Source organism: Mycteria americana, chromosome 13 (assembly GCF_035582795.1).
Source record: "Mycteria americana isolate JAX WOST 10 ecotype Jacksonville Zoo and Gardens chromosome 13, USCA_MyAme_1.0, whole genome shotgun sequence".
Taxonomy (NCBI): domain Eukaryota; kingdom Metazoa; phylum Chordata; class Aves; order Ciconiiformes; family Ciconiidae; genus Mycteria; species Mycteria americana.
In genome coordinates this window covers 17,752,668-17,776,871 of record NC_134377.1, presented here as the reverse complement: position 1 = coordinate 17,776,871, position 24,204 = coordinate 17,752,668, and the positions used below count along the sequence as shown (strand labels likewise).

At 42.5% G+C, this 24,204-nt stretch overlaps 1 protein-coding gene and 1 long non-coding RNA gene across 2 annotated transcripts in view; one reads left to right on the top strand and one right to left on the bottom strand.

The window, feature by feature from the left end:
- Nucleotides 1–21: 21 nt before the first annotated feature.
- LOC142416587 (uncharacterized) lies at nucleotides 22–7,486 on the bottom strand. Its single transcript, XR_012777756.1, has 5 exons — nucleotides 6,052–7,486; nucleotides 3,127–5,261; nucleotides 2,866–2,956; nucleotides 797–2,737; nucleotides 22–291 (listed from the first exon to the last, which is right to left on the bottom strand). It is a non-coding gene; the product is annotated as an uncharacterized LOC142416587 (long non-coding RNA).
- A 1,596-nt stretch (nucleotides 7,487–9,082) lies between these two features.
- LOC142416356 (septin-2) overlaps nucleotides 9,083–24,204 on the top strand; it is a 40,770-nt gene continuing 25,648 nt past the window's right edge. Inside the window, exons 1-7 of the mRNA XM_075515844.1 lie at nucleotides 9,083–9,207; nucleotides 14,720–14,771; nucleotides 16,006–16,105; nucleotides 17,616–17,702; nucleotides 18,331–18,454; nucleotides 23,296–23,430; nucleotides 23,891–24,008. Coding sequence (XP_075371959.1) covers nucleotides 14,745–14,771; nucleotides 16,006–16,105; nucleotides 17,616–17,702; nucleotides 18,331–18,454; nucleotides 23,296–23,430; nucleotides 23,891–24,008 — 591 coding nt within the window. The 5' untranslated portion in view covers nucleotides 9,083–9,207; nucleotides 14,720–14,744. The remainder of the gene's footprint in view (nucleotides 9,208–14,719; nucleotides 14,772–16,005; nucleotides 16,106–17,615; nucleotides 17,703–18,330; nucleotides 18,455–23,295; nucleotides 23,431–23,890; nucleotides 24,009–24,204) is intronic.

Below are 24,204 nucleotides of genomic sequence, written 5' to 3'. Positions count from 1 at the left end.
CACAAAGATTTCAAACTTCACTTTACTATTTTAATTGCTCAAGTACGTTTCAAATCTTTATGGTGTGTTAATAAGTTAAGTGCCTCTATCAAAAAGAGTGTATTCGCAAGAGGTTTCGTCATCAGGCCGTGCAGACATTGTAATCACTACAGTCTCTTCATGGACCACTGGCGTCTTGGATTGTTCTTGCAAAGAAACCTTGGTTCAACCCGTGCAGGCCAACAGCAGCTCAGGGCCCCTCCAGGCTGGCAGACGCAGAGGGCGGTGGTGGTGCGGGCGCTGCTGGTGCAGCTGCAGTAGAAAGAGAGCAGACCCGGCCAGCTGCCTCACAGCACTCGCAGGAGCTGCGGTCCAGCGGCTTTCCGCTGGGTGCCCTGAGAAAGGCTTGTTTTGATTTAAACCGGGATTGTTTTGGTTTATCTTAAATAAGTTTAAATGTTTTAGACAAAATTGCAAGTTATGTTCACACCGATTTTTGAACTGGTTTGGCTAGGTTTGGTTTCAGTTAGCCCAAAGTATCCTTCTAGTGTAGTAGAGATCACGGAGTGGAAAATAACACATTTCCTGCCCCTATGTAAGTGGTTTTCTCTGTTGTACAGTAATTTACAGCATGTATTATGGCACGCAGAGATTTGTCATAGAAATATTAAGACGGATATGAATGCAGCATGATTGGAAAAGTCCATGTGTGAAGCAGAAGCAGCAGAAGAAATGATAAGCAAAGGTTAAAGGAATCACATGCATCGACAGCTGAGGACGTGACCGATGGGTTAACACTGCGCAATGCCCTGCTTACATCCTGGCAGCGGCACTGATGACTCTTCTGCAGAAGACCCGAGCGCTGGTAACAGGATGGCAACAAGGTCGCAGCACTTCTTTTTTTCCAACCAGAAGACAAACTTTAGCCACAAGACACCCAAAAAAGAAACAGAAGAACATCAGCAGCTCGTGGACCATCATGGTGCGGACACGCTGACGCATGACGACTGCAGCCTCCCATTGATTATCTCTGCCTGAGGAGCTGTAAACATTTCTGGCATGGAAACTGTCTTCCTAACAGAGGCTGCCTGGTAAACGGAGTTAAGAGGAGTTATCTCCTCTTCCAGCTGTATATGAAATACGTACAGTTTACTTCAATTATTTAAAACTGTAAATTCCAGTGTGCAAGTCCAGGAGGAATGTGTGACTGGGGCTGTGCGGTCTGTCAAACTGAGGCTGCTTACAATCACTCAGAAAAGTCCCTGGTGTCAGGGAGAGGAGGATGTGCAAAAGAACCAGCCACAGAGACGGAGATATCTCAGAGGTGAACAGGAAGAAACCCAGAGCACAGGCTGAAACTGAATAACATCTGTATTTATGATGATAATAATGATTATATAGAAAACAGCACAGAATAACAATTAAAAAAGGGGGGAGAAATGCCAGTTATCTTAGCCTGTAAGCACAGGAAAGCTCCACCCTTGCCACTTGCCCGGGAGCACGGAACTCCGAATTTCCTCTGATAAATGGCCTGTGTGTGCTCCTGTGCCGGCCGGGAGGCACTCGTGGGGCCTGCGCAGCTGCCCGGGGCTTCGGGCTGAGAAGGGAAACCAGCGCCTGGCTTGTGTTACCTCTGCAGCCCTCACCCCACCTTCCCGTGCTACCTGTTACCGAGCAACTGATTCCTACAAATCACTTAATCCAAGACAATTATTTCTCTGGGGAAATACGTGCTCAATAGTCACAGGGTAAACCAACCGTTCTGCTTAGAGGCATTTCCATTCCTGGTATTTCACCTTTGCCTATTTGATTCTTTTCCTTACCCCAGATACTAGCTTTTATCCTGGCTACTGGCAACAACCTCTGTTTTTAATTACTCTATTCCCTGATCCTGGAAGTCAGCACTCGTTGCACAGCCTACCCTTAATGAGCCCATCGCTGCAAGGTGCTCGCTGCCTGCTTGCTTGACTTACCGGTGACTTGGCTAGCTCAGCTGCTGGGGGCCTGAGGTCCCTGTCGGCTTCAGCACATTGTGGCTTCTGACGGTGTTCAGGTCACAACACCGGGAATTAATTTAAACTCCCAGAAATGAAAAGGTTCTAATTTCTTAAAAGGAAACGCGGATCAGCATGATGTTTTTCTTGGGATGTTAAGTAAAGAAATCACTACTTAATAAATTAAATCCTTGCTGGTAAAGTCTGGATTCCTTTCAATTCAAAGGCATGATGTTCTTGCAGCAAAGTAACTCATTAACAAATGACCATTAATGTCATTACATCTGTTACTGCTCTAGCTGTGTATTTATTAAATTATTCTAGGGGGGATACATAGAGGGGCTTTGCGGTCTGTGAAAATGGGCGGAAGTGGTATTCAAGCTGAGAACAATTGCACAGAAGCCATACTATAGCAAGAGGGGCTTTGGGATTAGAGGTGATTGTGTTTTCACTCTTTTCCTGACATAATCAGGACAAATACCAGGCACAGAGTTACTGGGAGGGCTGCTAAGGGGGGTCCAGGCTCTTACCAGCATCGCTTGTCCTGGAGTATGAGCCCTGTACCACGGCACAGAACTGCTGTGCCCAGCCCTCCGGTCTTGCTAGGGCTTTGCCCAGCCCCGAAGCATCCCACCAGCAACGTTTAGATAGATTTGTCTTTCGGGACCTGAGATGTAGTCTGCAGAGCACACTTGGTTTATAACTTGTGGAGTGTCCCTTACCTGCGTGCTTCTGCTCCTTCTCATCCCTAAAATGTTAAGCATCTGCAAGACAGAGAAGAAAAAGACATTTGGCATCAAGCTTATGCACAAACCTAGTACCGTTTGTGTGAATAAGACAGAGTACGAGTCAAAAGATGAATTAAAAGCCCAGTGATCTCAAGACAGCTTACCATAACTTTTGGATCAGACATAAGCGAGGGTGAAGAATCAGGATTCCTATTAGAGAGAGATTTTGTGCCATATTTTGTCTTCTAATTAATGCTGAAATAAAGACAAGGAGATTTACAGTACAGAGGTGTTAGGCAGGGGCTGTTCTTTATTTAGAAAGCTTGAGTTTTCTCAGTGACGATTACTCCTTTCTGAATTATCCTTTAAAATGCAACTGTTTTTCCCAAGAGAAGAGATTTACTTGGAACTTGAGTGCACATAACGGTCTTCCACAGTAGGATCGGCCTCCATGAACTTCCTGCACGTCAGCAGTGCCAACGTGTCCTCAGACCAGTGTGACACATCAGAAGATCGGCACGTAGGAATGAGTCCTTGTCAAATGAGCAGGTCGTTACAAAATGAAAGTGCTCAATTTCACCATAGGATTTATCTCAAGATCATTTCTTTTGGAGACAAGCTGAAGTGGTTAACATGAAATTGTCACTTCCTCTCGTGGTTCATCTTTTGAAAAAAGAGAAGCAATGATTTAAAAGCCGCACCAGGATTTTGCAAGAGGGACCAGTAATGCTCTATGACTGGTGCTAATGATGTAGGATCCAGCACCTTTTTTAGTACGAGTGTTGCTGCTGCCCTTCAGGATTGAGAAGTGGATACCCACGCTACTCTTCCCCCGCAGCGGTGATGTGACAAGGCTCGTGTAAAAGAAAGGAAGGAAACAGATTTATGCAGTTGGAAAAACAGTGAAAGAGGTTACAAACCTGCTTCCAGCCTTCACCTATTTGCTGCTGTATATCCCTTTCCAAAGTTGCCCTAGCCCTGTATCAGTCTCTGTGCTTTACACACACCCTCTGCCTGGGCTTTTTTTGTGCACTGCCCACGGGCACTGCCAGGGAGCCAGGAGCGGGGTGGGAATACTGAGACAGTGTTATGAGCCTTTCCTCACATAATGAGGAAACTAATTGTGCTAAACCATCATTAGAACGGAGTTCCACGCCTCCCTGCTTGAATTCCTCTACACACAAACCTCTGGTTTGAAACTTCCCCTGGGTTGGAATTGATCTTTGTGTCTCTATGTCTTCTTAAAGCATCCCCCTGACGGGAATATTTCCAGTCACGGCTGTCAGGACCAGCTGGGCTGCACTGGAGAGCTGCTGTGCACCTAACTCGTCAGCACCTCGTTTTCTGAATCTGGCTTTCGAGAGGATACGGCGGTGTCAGTGTGTTAAGGGCATGCCAGGGCAGTTAATACGGTGAATGTTGGCCCTTTCCCAAAGCTTAGAGTGTCCCATCTGTAGATGAGCGTCTAAACAGCCTGCCCATCCCGCCCGCCAAGAGACCACGCCGAACAGACACTTAGGCCGTGTCACTTCAGGTACTTCTCTTTAATGCTATGGACAGCTCTTGAGAATGTATTAAAGCTTGGACAGGCAGAGGGGGGGAAAGCTATAGGAAATATACATTGTTTCATGCCTAAGGGTCCATTCTATGTCACGTTTCCTACCAGGAGAACTGTAGTGTACTTTTGTCCTCTTCCAGAGTTAGCCTCCTTCCACAGATTGTGGTGTGCCAGGATCCTGGTAGATCTCTTTCCCATGTAATTGTTGGGAAATTACAGAACAGCGTCAGCAAGGACAAATGCCATTGTTTTAAATATACATCGCAGATGTTGAAAGTAATTAATAAAGACATGTCTATGAAGTTACTGAAAACTGTTCAGGGCTAGCGATGGGAAACATACTACGTTCCCCTAGCGTCCCAGGAAATTTGCGTTCCTGAGAGCACGTGAGCGGTTTGGGACACCTCCTCTGATTATAAGAGTGATAATTCTCAGCAGTGCTGTCCCTATTCTTAACGAGATACGTCTGAGGCGAGCCCTGCCTTTGGGAATAGCATGCATCTGTTTTGTCAATCCTGATTCCCGTCTTAAAAGTGAAGCTGGTTTCCAGTAAGAGGAAAGGATGGCTATTATTGGTGAAAAGATGCAAGTTCTGGCTTATTCCAGAGCAAATGTTTCGGTTCTTCTTATTGCTTCTTTGTTGCCGTAATTAGCATCTTGAAAAGGTGGGCTTGTGTGTGCTTGTAAATGCAAAAGAAACACTTCTGTTCCTCTAGGACTGCTACGATTCAAACACAAGCTTCATTTCCTGTAGTGCGCCACTAAAAATGCATTTATCTTTTTTGAAGCAAGGGAAAATACTTATCTGTTGCAGCTTTTCTTACGGATTACTGAATAACTTGTAAACTAGCTTGTGTCAATAAATCCCGGTGCATCCACAGATACTGGCTTACTGTTTGTGTACCACCAGAGCTCCAGCTCTGAGCTGCACACTTTAAAAGGGCTCAGCGGTGAGTCCGGCTTTCAGTGGACCTGACATTTGCGATTCCCGATGCAGCATGTCTGCAAAACCACAGAAGATTTGAGGTGTTAGAATGGTTCACTCCATTAGTGATTCCACAGATAAAGCACTACCCAGAAGAGCAGCGTGATCAAGTCACCAGTTTGCCAAATACCAACAGGAAAGTTCGCCCTTAAGTTTATGTCTATCACCACACCCAAATACTAAAAATTAGCCAGGAAGTATCGAAATTACGGTATCCAACATTCACACTAGTTATGTTCAAAGTACTTTTTTCTCTGGTAATCCTTTAAAAGAGGATGTCACCCACAGTGTGCAGCTCTTACGTATCTGTTTCTAAAAGGTTTGGTCCTGGAGCCATGGACTGTAATTTAGCAAAGCATACACAAATATTCTGAATCAAACACAAACTTAAATCTTAGGGAAATGAAAAGGATTTATGCATATGCTTAAGAATAAGTTGTTTAATTAGGACCTGAGTAATTTTATCTCCAGGGAAGACTGGGAGCGTTCAAGATGCTCAGTGTCTTACAGTGGTGGGCCGGTATCTCCATCTAACAGCGCAGCCGTTACAGCAACCACACAAGATTTTAGGCTCAAATTCCAAATATTCAGCTAGGTGAGGAACAGACTCAGTTGAAGGAAAATCAAGTTAAAATGGATCTCATAACTGAAAAGAAACCATTTTATTTTGTCTAAGCAGCATATCTTCTATTTTTTTTTAATTTAATAGAAATAATGCCAAGGAACATGGGGTTGTTTTATCTATCAAAACTCCATTTAGTTTTCAGTTATATGGTGGTATTTATTTTATTATAATCAGTGTCATACCATTTTCTGTGAAGGAGCAGAACAAAAGATACATAATGGCTTTGGCTGAATGGATGCGGTATTTCCAACTTGCTAAGACATGACTCCACACAAAGTTCAAGATTTTAATTCAAGGAAGGACTCTCACTGTGCTTTTGATAATGTAAACCTAGATGTACCAGGAACTTTTATAAAAGGCATTTGAGCTTCCAAGGAAAGAATAAAACAAAATTCTTTCAGAAATAATAATTATGGGACTGAGTGAGGCAGAGTCAGACTGCTGTGCACTGCATTAACATTTCTGGACTCTTTAACGGTTTAGGAGGAACAGTGTTCTGCAATACGACGATTTCTTCTGTTTGCACCTCTGCTCATACCAGGGCGAGAAATAACAAGCGTGCAGTACGTCTTTTGTGGGCATGCCTTCTCTGTAGGTTTCTGCAGTGCAGCATTTCTCAGTTACACGCACCAAATAGTTCCAGGTCTGCTGCTCCGTGATCCCACATACTGCGGTTCCATAACAAGTCTCACAACAGGTTTCAAAAGTAACAAAAGTGTATTTTCACCAAGTGCGTAACGCACTGTAAACCTCATTGTTACAGGATGCTCTTTAATGCCAAAAGTTGAGATGGGTTCAAAAAGCAACAAGAAAAATTAATGGAAGAGAAAATTATCAAGATAAAACTTCTGGCTCAGGAAGCTGCTGAGCTCCAGATTGCCGGAAGCTGGGAGGATACAGAGGCACGGTGCTGCTTTTATCTTCTCCTGAGCATCTGCTACTGGGCACCCCAGAGGCAGGGCACTGGCTAGAACTGACCTTCGCTCTTACCCAAAGCGCCCTTCCTTATGTTACTTTCTGGCATAACGGGACTGTTCTGGGAGGACTGTGACTTCCCTGAACGTTCTGTGTGACAGCTGGTTGGCCCTCTGATTCAGCCCTGACTTGGGAAAATTATTGGTGTGCCTCAGTAACGAGGCATTTGAAATTTCTGGAGAATGTTTCACCCGTTGCACTAAATCCTGCCAAAGGAAAGGAGTGACAATCGTGGGAAAGCACTAACTTCCGCTAGACTCTGTGTTGATGCCAGTCTGTAGTTTGGCATTGTCCATGCTAATCTCTTACAATTCCTTCAAGTGGTGTTCCTTTGGTGACAGTACAAAACACCTATGTGGATATCCATGGAATAATTTAAAACAAGACCTTAATTTCTGAAGAAGACTGAAATGCCATCTTCTAACTCCTCCAAGAAGGTAGCGTATAACAGTACTTTGTGTTGTAACATTACACTCTGTCCTAGGAAACGGAACTTGGTTGCGCTTTCATTGGCTTTTGTCTTGTTCTTACTCAGATCACATCAATGCTGGGTTGATAATATGAGCACAATGTGAGTTAGCAAATAATGCCAGTCTGCCTTCAGCAGCATTTGTTTCACTTCCACATTTTCCTGTTGTGAGCTGCAGCCCTGGTTGCTAAATGGATGGAAATATAGACAAAACAGAAATGTGCTTCTTGGTATTCAAAGCCATAAGTCAAAAGATTTGCTGCTAGATCGCACATACAAACTGCCCCCTGCAAAATGTTCAGATGGATTACTAGGAACTTTCCTGAGCCCGGTCCTTGCAGCTGGAAGGTTGGAAAAAGCCTTCCCTGAACTTCTGCTGATGCTCTGTTTTCATCTTGTCAGCGTCGTATTGAGCGTTTGAGCTATGTAACACTGCTTCACCATGAGAAAGCGATCTGGTTCTGTAATCTGACTGCAGGTATCATTTACACTCCAGGTTTGTGTCTGCTGGAGTGCTTGATACCTCAGAGAACTTGCTGCCGAGAAACCTGCTCGCCCCTTCAGTGATGGCACTGCCCGAGGCAGAATGGCTCTCGTTTAACCAGAGGGAATGCCGTGATGAAAGAGAAGATAGCAATAGCGTAGGTAAAATGAGTACATTGGGGTTTCTGCACAATGTTTGGGAGAGAAGTTTGCTTTGCGTGTGGATGAGCAGCTGAAAACCAAACGGGCGTATGTTACATACTCCATTACAGTCAAACAGCACAAAGTTTAAGCCAGATTTCCCCCTGGCTATCACGCCTACCGTACCAAGAGCTTTGCCACTGTGAGGAGCATCGCTAAAAGCTGCCGTAGGTGGAGGCAGTCTGAAAGCTCAACGGGATTTGGGTAGGAATCAAACAATTTGAGAGGGGGATATTTGAAGCAGAACGGGCTCTGACTGTGTCATCCCTGAAGGATAACCCCTATGCGTAGCTCCAGCCCGGGGCTGCTCGTACAAGAGGGATGCCCAAGGGGCTCAGGAGGGCTGCTGGCCCTCTTGCCCCAGCACGTACAAGCGGGCTGCTGGCGGGGCCTGCGGCCGGGGCCCCCGGACAGACGTGTCCCCTTTCACAGTCCTTGCCGCTGTCTACCGTGTCGCGCAGTCGGAGCGCAGGGACCTCCGTGAGGGGTGCCTCCCTCAGATGAGCCTTTCTCCCACGGTTTCTTTCCTTTGGGGAGCCAGCAGGACCAGGGGACGCTCCGGACGTCGGAGCGGAGCTGCTCGGGGCCCAAGCAGCGGGAGACCGGCGCCGGGCGCAGAGGCCCCGCGGCCATCAGCAGCCGAGGGAAGGAGGCGGCGGCGGGTGTGCAGCGTTTTCGGAAACGGCGGAGCGGCTGCTTGGGACCCGGGGCCCCTGGGGAGGGGCGGGGAGGCGCTCGCCCCCCCCCGCACGGCGGGTCTCGGACCCGGCCGGGGCCGCGGTGGCCGTCAGTAGCCCGGCTACGGGACGGCCCGGGAGAAAAGCACCCGCCGCTGCACCGTCCCCCTCCCACGGCCCCGTGCCGGACCCACGCCCGCGGTCACCGCGCCCGCCCCGCGCCCCGCCATCCCGACCGGGACGGGCAGTCGCCATGGCAACGCCCCGCCGCCCGCCCGCGCGGAGCGGGCCGGCTGCCCCCGCCGCCGCTCAGGCAAGGGGCGGGGTGGGGGAGACGCTCTATCCCTCCTCTCGCTCGTCCCGGCGCCGCGCCTCGTCGCGATCCTGGGAAGCGGCCTAGACCATAGAGTCGTGCGGAGGGTAGGTAGGCGCTCGGCCGCGGTGGCGTGTGGGATGCGGGAGGGCTCCGCGGGGCGAGGTGGCGGATCGAGGCCTGGCAGCCAGGGAACGGGTGGGAGCGGCCGCAGGCTCAGGTAAGCGCCGGGGCGGAGGCCGGACGCGCCGCTCCGCCTGGCCAGTGCCCGCGACCCGCAGCCCCGTGGCTGGGCCCGGCCCTGCCCGCAGCCGCCAGCGGGGCGGCGGTACGGGCCGGGCCCCGGCCCGGGCCGGTCCCCGGAGCTCGCCCGCGGCGGCCCGTGCTCCGTGCACGGGCCCAGGGCCCTGGCTCCGGCCTCCCTCCTCTGCCCGGGGCGAGGTTTTTGAAGCTGGTGTATGAGGAGGGGAGAAGCGTATCGGGGCAGAGCCCCCGACGCCCCGCAGTCGGGCCGTGGGCCGCTTTACGCAGACGCTTGTTCGTTTTAAAGCGAGGCGCGCGTTACTTCCGAGATGTGGGCGAGGCCTCTGTGCCGCGGGGGTCTGCCCGGCAGAAGGTGCGGGGCGAGGACGGGCCGGGAAGTTCTGTCTCCTTTGGGCGTTCCTGGGATGTTTCTAAAATGGCCCCAGCCAGCGCGGCCTGCTCGGCTGCCGGGGGCCTGCTCGGCTGCCGGGGGCGGGGGCCGCTGCGGGAGGAGCGGGGCCGCCGCCCCGAAGGACGCACGCCTGATTTGGCCGCAGACGGAACAAGCGCTTTACGCTTTCTTTTGAGGTCTTAAATTATCGTTCGCGTGCAGGTTAGAGGCTGCATGGTCTCGCGGACGTAAGCATGGTTTGGTAGTGATTTAAAATACTAACTTCCCGCTGTTGGCTATGCATTGCCGGTATGTACACAATGATAGTTGAGCTTTGAGGGTGTGAGGCAGAGCTGCCTACTGCCTGATGAGTGCTCATGGCTAATATGTTTAGCTTTTTAATTTTAAGAAAGCCCCTGATTTTCACGTTTACAGGTCTGGTTTACAGTGTTTTTCTCTGATGCAGTAGCCCTGGGAAAATACTGTCAAAAGCTGCTTGCGTAGGAAGCACATAATCATTAAACCTGATCATTAATGTGAACAGTATCATCGCATCCTTTGTGCTTTTTGAGTGACTGTGTTCGTTGAAATAACAGTAAGAAAGGAAGTTGTCTAGAGCAATAGGTTAACATTGAAGTGGAATTTTAAATAAAATATTTAGGATTAGAGCTCTAGATTGCATTGCTTTTTCTAGACCTTTTCCTTTTAAGAACAGTGGGCATACATGGCTCTGTTCTCTTACTTGCTTAGTCCTTGCCTCCCTTTGCTGTGCATATGGGTGCTGTTAAGTCACAGAAATGTTACAAGTTTTGATGAACAGCAATGCATTCCCAGTAACAATCTATATGGTGTGTCAGTGGTTCAAACACATAACCAACATTAATTCTGTAAAACTTAGGAACACTGTGTACTATCTCAAAGACAAAGCAGGGGCACACACTTAGCTTGGTCTACCTGCAGGTGCCATAGCTGGTTTTTTTGTTGTTGCTGCATTTGCTGTTAAATTCTGTATTTGGTGGAAGTGATACAGTCATTTTCCTGAATAGGAGTAATGCAGAGATGTATTCTATTGGTAAGGTGTGAAAGAGGATTCCTTCAGTTGGTAACGTCTGTTTCGAATGAGGAAAATGGACTCGTCTGGGGTTGTTGATACGGGGGAGTGACGCTTCTCCCGGGGAGCTTCTGGGAGGGGGTTTCCAACCAGAGGTGAGGACGTGCTCTGAACAAAGCATGACACAGAGAACAGGCTCTGCTGGACCCGCTGTTGTTTCACAGAATCGGGTGATTCATACAACTTTGATAGCGTAAGCTACCAAGAAAAAAAAGTTAACTGCTTTGTATTTGAATACCCCTGTATCCAGTTTGGAATACAGTGAGGAAATTTTTAATTTTCACATAACTTCCTTGTTTCTCTGTATGCAAGACACTCAGAGAAGGCTTTTTTAAATTGTTATTTATTTATGTGCCTCAGTAGTTGACTCTGACATTTCTTTGTGGGTTTTTGTGGTTCTTTTTGTGAGAAACCACAAATATTGGTATTTTCCTGAGATATTCTTGGTGTTTCTCTGTCTGCTTTAAGTCTGAAAATGTGACTTCAGAATGCTGATGTTGTTGAGACCATTTCCAGCACTTAAGTCTTTACTGCTTTCTGTGGTTCCTCATTAGGTTATTAAATACTTTTAAAAAAGTACCGGGGTTATATAACTTCAGATGGAAAGAAAGAGGCCTCATTTGATAAATCAGGAGAGCTATTCTGCTCGTAGAGATGGTTGTTAAGGTCACACTAAAGTGATGATTTTAAAATGTTGTTTAATATCCTTATATGGAAACGCTCTTTGTACATTTTTCATAGCGTTTTCTTTGTGCTGGGTCCTATTAAGAAGCTCCCAGTCTGCCTGTTCCTAACAGCTTACTTCTTGCATCCTGACAGGAACAAAGGAAATGACCCATTTTCCTTCCCCTCTCTTTCTCTCTCGCTGGAGTACTTTTCTTAGCAGAAGGCAGTAGGATGGCACGTTCCAGGCCCCTGTATTTGTAGAGGAGGCAACCGAAACTGAACTTGGTGGTAATCTGCTCCCTTCGATAGCCCAACAGCACACTGTTGAGGATAGCAATTCGTTGGGATCCAAAAAGAAACTTTGTTGTGTTATCCACTGTTCAAAACCTGGTTTGAACATTCCTATACTGTAGCATAGTGTCCCTTTTTTCTGCTAAACCTGCTAAATGGGGCCCACAATTATTTACAAATAAAGTTTCACTGCTTTTTGCAAGTTAATGCAATTGTATCTTATCTATTGCTTTCTCTTTGAAATATTTTGCATGTGCTGCTTCACTCATCTCATAATGATTGAAATGGTCCTTTGAAAAATCTAAAGAAAACAGAACAGCTATGGCTTGCTCTGTTTTGCCTTTTTAAAAAAAAATTTATTTGGAAAATTAATGAAAAATGAAATATTACAATTTCCAGATGTGGGACTATCCAGAGTGTTGTCAGACACTCAACTTCACCTTATTTTAATGCTTGACTCGGTTGTATGCAGACGGACTTCAGGATTTCAGCAGTCATTGATGCATAGTGTAGTCTGGTCTGTTGACAAGTTACCGCTTGTAAGCAACGCTGTAAGCGCTGCAGTTGTTCGGTGCTGTCAGAAGATGTAACGTATGGTATTTTTGCTAATTCTAAGGTTGTGATTTGTAATGATACGGTAAAGCTGCAGGAAGACAGCTCATGGTTATCAGGAGAAGTTGGTTGGTTGTATAATTTTCTGGGAAACCTCTTGAGGGCAGTGTTATGAATCGCAAAATGTGTTGAGGCTGAATAGCTGAGGATTCATTTGAACCTCAGTGCCTTATTTAGGTGTTGTGGAACAGCAGTTTTATCCTCCCCCCCCCCTAACTTTTAGTTAGAATATTTCTATTCTAGCAAAATGCAGTGGGAAATAACTAACTGGATGCTTGTTGTACACAGACATTTAAGGCTGTGCTGCAGTCGTGATGTGATCAGAGCAGATGGCCTGCAGCTTTGGCTACAGCAACTTTTTGGTCAGAGTAAGACACAAGCTGAATGTGGTTTGCCCGGTAGGAAGCAGGCTTTGTAAGTTGTATTTGTGGAACGGTTTACTCTAAATTTAGGTTTTTATGAGATGACAGACTAATTTTGAAGCCAGATGTGTCATAATCAGTTGACAACAATTTTGACTCTTCTGCTTTTTAATCAAGTAGCTTGGGTAATGCTACAATGGATGTGACTGTACCGTTTAAAGCAGAATTAATTAGAGAATTTGCCATACATATTTAAATCTGAATTGTTCCCCCTTCTCACCTTTACTATAGGCAGCTGCTCTGGGTGGCTTCTCATCTGGCGTTACTGTGAGAAATGGGCCAGAAGGTCTATCTACATTAGCCCTCGGACAGTGACTGCTTATGAACCTTTCTAAACTCTTGAATTATGTTACTGATTTTATAGACAAGGTGACAACAGAGGTTTCCAAATGTAGAAACAAGACGTGAACAGAGCAGTGTGTTACATCTGTCAGTGAGGCTGTGACTGTCTTTAAGGATCTGTAACACTGGTTGGCTGGAGGCTGGAATGAGCCCTTGTGTATTGGTCAAAGAAAACTAAGCTCTGTTTTTTCAAAGCTATTCTTAAGGGATGTTTCCCAGGCTGTTTTGAGGAATACCCAATGAGAAGCTGTCAGAAGGTGATTAGGATCAGGATCTCCCTATTTTCCAGGCAATGGATGTATTAGGCTTTCATTAGCAAGCAGGTGAACTGGGTATGGGGGAAAAGTAGTTGGAGGAGAAAAAAAACAAAACAAAACAACTTTCCTTGCTTACTGGTGTCTGCACAGCTGCCAGCATTTGAAATGCCTGCTTCAGGGCAAATGAAATGCCATGTGAGCTGAAGTCATGTTTTCTTTAAAACTCCAAGTTGCAGTTATGCTAACTTCAACTTTTCCTTTAGTCCAAGGCTTAGTATGTCCCTGCTAGGATTTGACTGTCCAACTGCCGGTGTCAGAAACTGGACCGTATCCTGCTAGAACGACTCCCGCTACCCAACAGGAAAGCATTTCTGCCTGAACACACAGGTGCCTGCATAGGTCACTTCCCCGCTTTCCCAGGCCAAGGGCTGCGTTGTCAACAAACCAAGCTGTGAAGTGCTCCTGCCCCTTCTGCGTTTCCTGTCAGTCCCCCTAAATAAAAGGGCCTCGCTATTGCCTTGATAACTAATCTATAGCACAACTAACATCCTTGAGTGAAAAGATAAGGGCTTGCCAAACCCCAGCTGTTCTGGGTGTCTGAAACTGAAGAACAAATCTTTTTGATAGTCCCTCAGATCAGGGTGAATTTTCATGTCCAGCATGGGTTAGCCAAGTGCCAAGGTTCTGCAGTGTTTGGTGGAGTCTTCACATTCATTGAGAGTACTTGGAAGTGACTGGAAATAACGTGATAACCTTTACCTGGAAATCCCATAGGTGTCCTGTTCTTGGGAGAATTTTTCTATGTGGTCATAAATTCTCAAATACCATTTTTTGGACAACAGTTAGATTACAGTCACCTATTTGTAAACCATCTTTAAGAAACATAAAATTTGTAAGTGGAAAGATTAAAAATGGAAGGAAAAAGGACCTCCTTATGCTATTCCATATAGGGGATTGGGAACAGACGATATTTGAATTTCAGGTTTTGTTTGCTAATTACAGAACCAGAGAACTTGAAAAATTACATCAGGAGTACCATGCATACTCAGCATTAGCTTTCAGTAGATATTTTTCCTTCTTTAAAGACAGGATGGATGAAATATCTTTAAGGATACCAAATTTTAGTATTTTCAGTTTTAAAGGAATCTTTCTGTTTTAAAACTTTCAAGTATTTAAATTAAATATTCTGGTTTTGAGAATCCTGTGTAATTTCTTTCCTGTGAATAGCTTTACAGAAGCCATTTTGATTATAGCTTGTTTATTCTGGTAATCTTTGAGTATGCGACATTCATTCTACTAGAAGAAAATGTGGTTATTATATGTAATTGATCAGTTCAAAATTAAAATGGATGTAATCTTCAAGTCAGCTAATGTGCACTATGGATTTTATTTTCCAGTGTCTGAAACTTGGAGTGACGAAACATGTCTCAGTCAGGTGAAAAAGTAAAGGTAAAGAGATGGCTGCATAGCCAAAATTTTGTTCAGAATCTATTCAACTTCTGAAAATACTTGTGGTTTTACTGAAGTGGTAAAATAGTGAATGAATGATACCTTACTGCTTCAGACGCGTTTCTTAAAAGGAACTGTTCAGTAGAAACAGCTTGCGTGTGATCCTAGTAATAGGCTTTCGGATGTTTGCCAGGTATTCAGTGTTTGCTTACACATTTAGAATGGTGCCTTTACCTAAGGAAATTTCACTTGACAAACCTTCATTTCTAACTTTTTTGCCCATTTGGGTGGGTTTTGAAAGGACTGTTAGCAAATAACTAATTGCCTTTTAAGTGATTTCCTCTGTATCCCCCTCTGCCCCACTGGAAGTATGGCCTTGTATAAAAACTGTTCTCATCATAAACTCAACTGTGAAGAAAACATTTGGTTCCAGCTGGCTCATAGGTCCCTAAATCAAGTGGCTGCAGTTCTCATTTAGGCTCCTATTAGGTTTTCAGTCACTTGATAACAGATGGTGAAGCAGACTGCCCTTTTTATAGCCCAAATCTCTTTGATAAGTTTTTCAGGCACATTTCTTTTTCCTGCTTTTGTGTTAGAAGTTAAACATTGTGAAGATAGGTGAACAACTTAACAAGGAGAACATAGATCTCTGTGTGAACAAGCAGAACATAGATCTCTCTGTGTTAGTAGGCATGGAGGTGTTGGGTTGATGGTTGGACTAGATGATCTTAGAGGTCTTTTCCAACCTTAATGATTCTATTCTATGTGATTGTATCTTGGTAATCTCTGCATTAGTACACAATGTTCTTGTTTTTCTACATGTGAGCATATGCATTATGTATTTTTATAGAAGACAGTAGCAGCAGATAGCAAATTTGAACAGATATTTTTGACCTGTAGTTTAAAATCTTTGGGATTTTTAGCTATGTTTACAGCTTAAGATTAATCATAATGTGTTCTTGCAAGCTTGCAGATTTTTTTTTTATCCAAGGAGAGACTTCTGTTTATGTGTAGCCCAAGGTGCTTATCAGATTTCTATTTATATCAGACTGCTTGGTAAATGGGCCTGTTTCAAGGTCTGCTTTGCTGTAGCAGCACAAAATTGTTTCATTCTCTATTTTTCCATGTGCTTTATATACCTCTGCACTTTATTGTATAGAATCAGCTGAACTCTGCTTCAACTTTTTAGGGGGAAGGGGATCTCATTTATACTCAACTTTTGTTTTCTTGTCAGTTTTCCGACTCAGCAGGCTATGTGGGATTCGCTAATCTGCCCAACCAGGTTCACAGGAAGTCTGTGAAGAAGGGCTTTGAATTCACACTGATGGTGGTTGGTAAGTGACTTGTTTAAGTATTTTTGACTGTTATACAACAACAGAAAAATTTCTTTCACATAGACGTATATGTCTTCCTACTTAGCAATGGACTGTTACACAGAAGAAAAAGCTTTGGACCCCTATACACTCTCTAATTAAATCTCTTACTATTTGGCCATATTTGGTAGGAGGGAGTATTTGTAGTGATTAAAGATGATGACTTTGAGCCAACAGGACATTCTTGTATTCCTGACTCATCATCAGATGGTAGGCATAGTTGCTTAATCTTTCTTTGACTCCCATTTCCCCAGCTGAAGGCATGAATGCACATGGTGAATATCTTGCTGTTGAAATGGTGATGCTATTCTTGTGTTTTCTGCTGTTCTATACTGACTCACTCTGGTATTATAACTAAACTTTTAATTTGCCTGTTCTGTGAATGAGCACCTATAGGAGTCTTCGATGGAAAGTCCTTTAGGCACAAAGCTGTTTCAAGTGACATGTTGAATTATACTGGCATTGAATCAGTTTAATGTTATACAAGTGCAAAGGGAGTCTACAGCACTATCACCTTTTTGTAGTAGTTACCTTGGAATTACGTGTTATTGAAAAATGAAAATGAGATGCATAACACTTCCTTCTTATTCTCTGTGCTCTGTAGTACCGTTTGGGATTATTTGGTGACAGAGCGTTCAGCAATGTCTGTAAAATAAATGGGTAATTTGTGATAAGTGCATAGATTTTTATTTCACGTAGTTTGTGGTGATAAATACAGATAATTTCTCCATCTCTAAGATTAGGTTAGTAGCATCTAAAATAACATGGCCAATTGTTCTAAATGCTGGCTCCTTTGATTCCTTCAGTTAGGGAAAAAGTGACTTTTTGAAATTCAGATTTAGTAATTGCATTTACAGGTTTAACTTTATTACTTTGATGTAGGACAAAATTTGTGTGACCTGAAGTTCTAGAATTATGGAACTTCTCAGGTGAATTTTGAATAATTTTCTTATGATTTTCTCTTTCATAGGATGTATGTAGCCTAACTGTAACGGTGCAAAGCTCAACTGTTAGTTTGGGATTGCTTTATTCATTCTCCTCCTAACAGTGTTCCAGGTTCAATTTCTAGCTTAGGAAAACCTTAAAGCTCTCAGAAATTTTCAACAAGAGAATTACAGCTCCTGATTTTGTAAGTTTAAATGAAAAAAAGCTTTTATTTCCCTAAAGTGACCTAACTATCTGTAGATCTCTAGTCAAAGTGCTGTATGACCTTTCAGCTTTTATTATGAAATCTGTTACAGTAAACTTAGCATTTTCATGTAACATTTATAAAAACACTAGAGGCTTGTTTTTCCGGTGTTTTTAAAGTGCTTAGCTGAACCTTTGATGTTTTTATCTCAAAAACTAGGGTGGATCCTGATGAAGAAATTATTTTTCCTTCATAATGTGGGCTTGGGGAAAGAGGAGGTGCTTTAAAAAGCCTGGAGTAAAAGGTGTATATGCTTAATAACCTGAATTATTTTGTTTGTAGGCGAGTCTGGCTTGGGAAAATCCACTTTAATTAATAGTCTGTTCCTGACTGATCTTTATCCAGAACGTTATATTCCTGGAGCTGCAGGTAAATGTGGTTTTGCCGTTCCTCCAGCACATACCCTATGAAATTTCATGTTCTTTCAGTTAACATTGTTTATTCTGATGATAACTTCACCCACGAGACCCTTTCTTCACGCTGTCTAGATGTATTTTAATCCTCCAAATTATATTTTTTTGAGCTGTCATTTTCTCATTTATATTTCCTTTCAAAGACTCAGCTTTTGTTGTTGCTTCATCAATTGGTATTACAAAAACCAACCCCCCAAATCTTTTAGGTGTCAATATACCTAAATGTGGTTTTCCTCTAATCCCCATTTCCTCTCATGTTTTTTTTGCCTGTAGTGCCTTAAATCCTGGTTAGAGGTGTGAATACCTTTTGACAAAGAATCTAGCATGCTTCTGAGTATTAGAGTTTTATTTTTCCATATTGTCATGAGTAAATCCCCTTTTTTTAGGTCATTGCTGCTTGTTTATTTACAAAAATGTGGTGTTAAGTTTTGACTAGCTAGCTTGGTTTTTTCCTTTAAAATATTTTATGTCAGGTAGCTTACAATACACTTCAGATTGCATTTCCTCCTCTGTTGCTCTCTCCTGCAGGGGTTTCTGCAACAATTGATAGGCATAATAACAATCAAAATGTTCCTTTATTTTAGAGAAAATAGAGAGAACAGTTCAAATCGAAGCTTCTACAGTAGAGATAGAGGAGCGAGGGGTGAAACTGCGTTTAACAGTAGTTGACACACCAGGATATGGAGATGCCATTAACAGCCAGGACTGGTATGTGTGTAAATACTGCTTTGCTTGATAGAGTTTGTATCTTGCACAAACACTACTCTAGCGTGTCTGTCTCTCTGAACTTAAGTGATTCAGCTGGTGGTCTTTGGATAACTTTGATGTACTAAGAGGAAGGAACAGGGTCATTACTCTTAACATCAATGGAGTGTTATCTTGAATTCATGGCAGAGGGTCTTTTCTGAGTCCTTGTAGTTAAACACAATTTTCCAAGCACTTCTGCATCCTGGGTGCTCATCTTCGTATCATCAGTGACATGATCATTTAGTTTGTGTGAGCTCTCAAATCAAGTTTCTCTTATTTTTGTGGCCTAAAATACACATCTCTTGTAAAACTGTATTACTTTGTACAAATTCCTGTTTCAATTTTCTGACCACTTTGTTTTTAGAAGGTTTGGTTAGTGTTCTCTAGGCTGTCTATGATTCTCCCTCAAAATCAATGTCCTTTCTTCCAGTAACGTTCTCTGTGACAACTGCAGTCAACTTTTTGTCTCTATAGCTGCTTTGCTAGGGCAGAATTCCTGTGAAGGGAAATTGTTTGTCTTCTGTGTCTCTGGCCCATCCAGTTCTTATGTTTTTAAGACAGTACGTTTCATTCCCTGTCCTTTATATGTACTACTAGCAATTTGGATAGAACTGCATTTTTTATTTTATGATGGAGTTACTACTTGGCGCTCTCTGACCTAAATATCGCTGATAATCTTTAACGGCTGAAAGAACTGTCTGCAGATACACTGGGCAACATATATAATTGCTTTAGCATAAAGATAATGAAGAAAGAAAATGGTAAAATAGCTATGAAGGAACTGGGCAGTTTGTAACAAAATTAGAATTAATAAGTTTGTTCATAAATGTAATTTCCAAATCATTGTCATGCACTTTTCTTTAACTGTGGAAAACTGATCTTGTGATAACATTTTTCAAATAAAGATGAGATATATTAATGTGGATACATTAATGTGCTTACTAGGATGTCTGAATTATTCCAGTGCAACTAGAAGCTAAACTTTGAATTTCCACATGGTTGTCTTTTAAGAAGTGCTAACAATATTTATTTTGCTTAGCCATTAATTTTTGTTGATGCTTTTTTGTGGTGGTGGTGGTAATCCTAAGGCAAACAAAGTGTCACTGTGCAGAGAAGGGGAGCATAAAGCTAATATTGGTTGATTTGAGTTCTTCAGTATAAGTTAAAGATCAGGAAGGAGGCAAATAGCTGATAAAATAAACATCTATAGTGCTAATAGAATGGTTTGTAATCTTTTCTTGACAGAATGCTGTGTTATCTGGAGCATTCTGAAGAAGAGTGTTAGCTGACATGGTTTTTCTTTTCTTTGTATAGTGTACTGTAGAAATACAGCAAAAATGAAGGCAGTGAAGCTATATAATATACTGAACGAATGTTTGAAAGTGAAGCTGTAGTGGGATTTTTATTTTTATTTTCTTCCCACTTTTCCTACTTTGTTAAGTTGAAAAAAATTGAACTTTTAGCATAACACTGAGGCATCTTTCTGGATTGCAGCATGGTCTTGCTTATTTTGTGCACTGTTGACTAGAGCTTCCTTCCGCTGGAGCTAAGAGCTCTGCAGCCCGTGTATTGTGTTACATAGAGCTCTTCCTGTTGATTGTGTTCTAATGCCCTTTGTTTATTCTGCTAAGATGTTTCTTAGAGACCTACGTGTTCAGATTTTTCCCCTTTCTTTTTGGACGCTTGCTGAATAGAGTCATTCCATGATGATTCAGACCCAGTAGAACGATTTACTGGTTTGTACTTAGTTTTCTGTGACAAATCTTAAACATCAAAATACATTACGGGAACAAATAGTACTTACAATACTACAAAATAAAAAGATGCAATTAGTTTTAATTGTCTCTCTCTCTAGTCCCACTTTCTTATGTCACATGAAAAGACTTTTCTTGAGCCACGACGAGTGTCATTTTGACCAAGTCTCTTAGCCTTTACAGGATATCATAGGGACTTGGATGGATAGACTCTTTGTTTCAAACTGTAGTCAAGACTAACGCAGTGCAACTACCTTCCTTCCTTGTTAGTTCAAAGGAAGCAGCAAGTCCGTTTTCGTGTTCAGGAGCATTTACTGCAGTTATGGTTAACCGGTAGATGGTGCTGATCTCGATCCAAGTTTTATAAAGCCCTTTTTTTGGGAAAGCTGCAATTTGTGCAGACTACCTGTTTTGCAGGGTGATGAATTTTACTGAGGTTATTTTTGAACAGAGGTAAATCAAACTGGCACGATGTCCCTGGGAGGCAGCAATCGCTGATCCTGTTTCAGATACCTTTCTCCTGAGTAGGTTTCCTAATGCCTTTTGGTTTCTGTCTTTGCACTGATGAAAGGGCTTAGTTTTAGAGTTTTACTTTCAAGGGTGGGAGCTGGGGTCAATTTTTATGTATTTTCCATCACAGAAGAAGTGCTAGTAAGGGTTATGTGTTGTCAGGAGTTTGTCCAGGGGGTCTCCTGGATTGGAAGAATGGATGTTGTATTAGGAAATGAGTTGTTACAGATTTAGTACAACACATTCTCTAAAGTAGATTATTTTTTGTTTTCCAAATGCTGTTGTACTTAAAACAGCCTGTAAGAAGAGGTGGATGCTAGCCACGGTTAACCATAGTGATAACTTTTTAGATTCTGTGTGAAGCTTTAGTGCTAGCTGGAGTTCTGTATGCTAGAATCACACTACACCTAGGAGTGCTCTTGGCATCAGTTTAGGCGTGTGTTTGGAGAATAGCAAAATTCTTCATGGTGGGAGGTTTGAAGCATAGAATGGCTCTTCCATGCATAAGGACATTGGGATCGTGCGAGAAGCATGTCCTTAGAGTAACATCTTTCATCAGACAGAAGAGAAGGGATCTAAGGAGGGGAGGAAAAAAAAATTGCTTCATGCACAGATTTGGGATCAAATCTGGTCTCAAAAGGATGGTTGACAAAAGCAGTTTACAGATTAACTTGTTAGGTATTGCTGATCACACGCCTCATTTCATCTTGGTTGCAGTGTCGCAGGTCATTCTTTGATAGCTGCTTTCTGGCGGCTGCTGACTTTCTTTTTTTACTGGCTTATGTTAAGTTGTATTTTGTGTTTTTTGGCAGCTTGGTAATATTGTTCATTTTCCCCTAATGGGCTTAAATGCACTGGTTGTGTTGTTTGCTGTTACAATACAGGATGTGCTATCTCCTAAGTAATGATAGCACAGTGGTATAAGCCAGGTGTTTCCCGGAAGTCAGGAGGTACAGGACACTAACGCCATATTTATAGGGAAAATTATAGCCGTTAGAGCTAGAAAACTGCACGTAAACTAATTACATTGCCAGAGAAGTGTGTGATAGTTGCTTTCCCATTGTTTGTGCTTGGTTTCTGTCCTAATATTTGTACGTCTTCACTCTCGTTACCTTTCACCAGCTAAGAGGAGAGTGTCTCAGATCAACAGGAACATAAACCATGTTGTCCTTTTTCAACACATTTAGGTATTAAGATGCTAGTTTTTAAAGACTTGAGCAGCACTAAGGTCAAAACCCAATAAATTCCATGTTTTGCTATGTCGTCATCTGTAGCATGACTTAGAACAGTGCAAATATTGCAAAGATATAAATGTGTGTATGTATATGTATTCTACTGTGGATTTATTCTTCCTAGATCCAAAAGCTTACTCAACTTCAGAAAATCAAATTCCCTCTAGGATCTCTTCCATCACTCTTGTTACTTTCTTTCATTATCTTCATTGCAGCCATGCAGCCCAGGGTTGAACTTCGCTGCCTGTCACAGTATTTGCCATCATTCTGTGTGTTCATTTTCCAGATTACTAATTATTTTTTTGTGTTCTCTTGTCTGTTTCCTCCTTAAATTTCTCTGGTCAAATTTGTGCTTTCTCAACAACAGAAATACTATTTTTCACGTTAAGCTTTCTGCTCAGTTTTTCCCCAAGTAGTTTAAGATATGTTCATGTCACACAGTCATTTGCCTAATCTCATCTTCATCAGTGTGTTCATTTCCCTTCCCCTGCAGTACTTAATATAAAGTGTCCTTTTATATTAATGTTGTTTGCAGGTGTCAACATGCTCTGGAATATCTTAAACCAATCTTCTTAGTAATGCATTGTGTTTTCTTTTCTCTCTCTAGTCACTGCTCTTTGTATCTGATTAATCTATATGATCAAATTTTGTGTTCCTTTATCTTTTCAGGGCATATTTTAAATTGCCTTGAACTAAGTAAGAATTATTTTTCTTTGCCAACAGAAAAAGATTTTGTAAGGTAACAAAAATAGCTTAATAAATCATGTGATGCTTTAGTGCATGACTTGCAAATGTATTTGTAGTTAATTCAAACAGACTAGAATACTAGAATTTTCATAGGTAACTATAGAAACCTAGCTCTAGGGTCAGGGTTGTAAATCAAGAGGATATCCGGGATATGTCATTTGTCAGCTGGTTTAAAAACAAATCCTCACCCCCTACCCCCAGAAAAAAAGCAGAAAAATCCTCAATCTTCTGTTCCTGTCTGTGTTGTCTCAGCACAGGGTGCTTTTTTCCTGAGCTTGCACTTGAACTTTTTATCCAGTGGACAGAGTAACACTTGAAAGTAGCTCTAGGCAGAAATAGGCACTTGGTGCTGCGATGAAAGTATCTTTTTGCATTATCAAAATACTTCTCCTCAGTAGTAGTTGCAGTGCTAGGAAGTTGAATTTTTGCAACAGAAATGTTCTTAATGAAAGTGCGATTCTCCTTCTTCTGTTCTTATGTTTTCATAATTCTTTTTTTATTATTTTAAAGCTGATCTAAGATGCCTCTCTTTCTCTACCCTGCCCCCCCCATACTACAGCTTCAAAACAATTATCCAGTACATTGACAACCAGTTTGAAAGATACCTTCATGATGAGAGCGGTCTAAACAGGCGCCACATTATAGACAACAGAGTCCACTGCTGTTTTTACTTCATCTCTCCCTTTGGGCATGGGTAAGAAAAAGCTCTTGTTCTTGTATTTTAGGATGTTATATTGTGTTCATAAGTCTGTTCGTTACTTGAACTGGAAACTTAACTTTAATGTTAATTGAGTTACTTCCTACGCTGTCAGTTAGCCAATGCAATTAAAATGGTCTTTGGGGATTAATGCTCTCCTCTGCTTTGTCCCCTTTTTGGCATTTAATATGGTTTTGAAGCAGTCAGTATTACGTTGTTTATCACCCAGAAACATAAGAGCTTATAATATCCGATTTATCTTATAGAGACAATTTTAATTGCAATTCAACCTTTACACAACAAAGCTGATAAGCAAGTGCTCTGACTTAACTTATTCTAGAAATACTATTTATGTAGATACTTGAAATAAATAATTTTTAATACATTTGGTCTGTTAAAAAACAAACAAACAAAACGCCCCTTTTTTTTTCTCCTTTTATTTTCCACTTGTTGGCAGGCTGAAACCATTAGATGTAGAATTCATGAAGGCTCTTCATGGAAAAGTCAACATTGTCCCTGTGATTGCCAAGGCTGACACACTGACGCTGAAGGAGAGAGAGAGGCTGAAGAGAAGAGTAGGTCTAACACTTGATCATGAGAACAATGCAACCCATACGATGTTAAAGCCAAATGTAAAGTAAATTCAAACTGAAGAGGGATGAATGATACTAGCCAAGGACCTAATCTTCAGGAAGTGTGAAGTGGGAAATCTTCATGGAAGTCTGATGTGCTTTGCCAGTTACGCTTGCCGAGAATCTAGCTGTTCTTGGC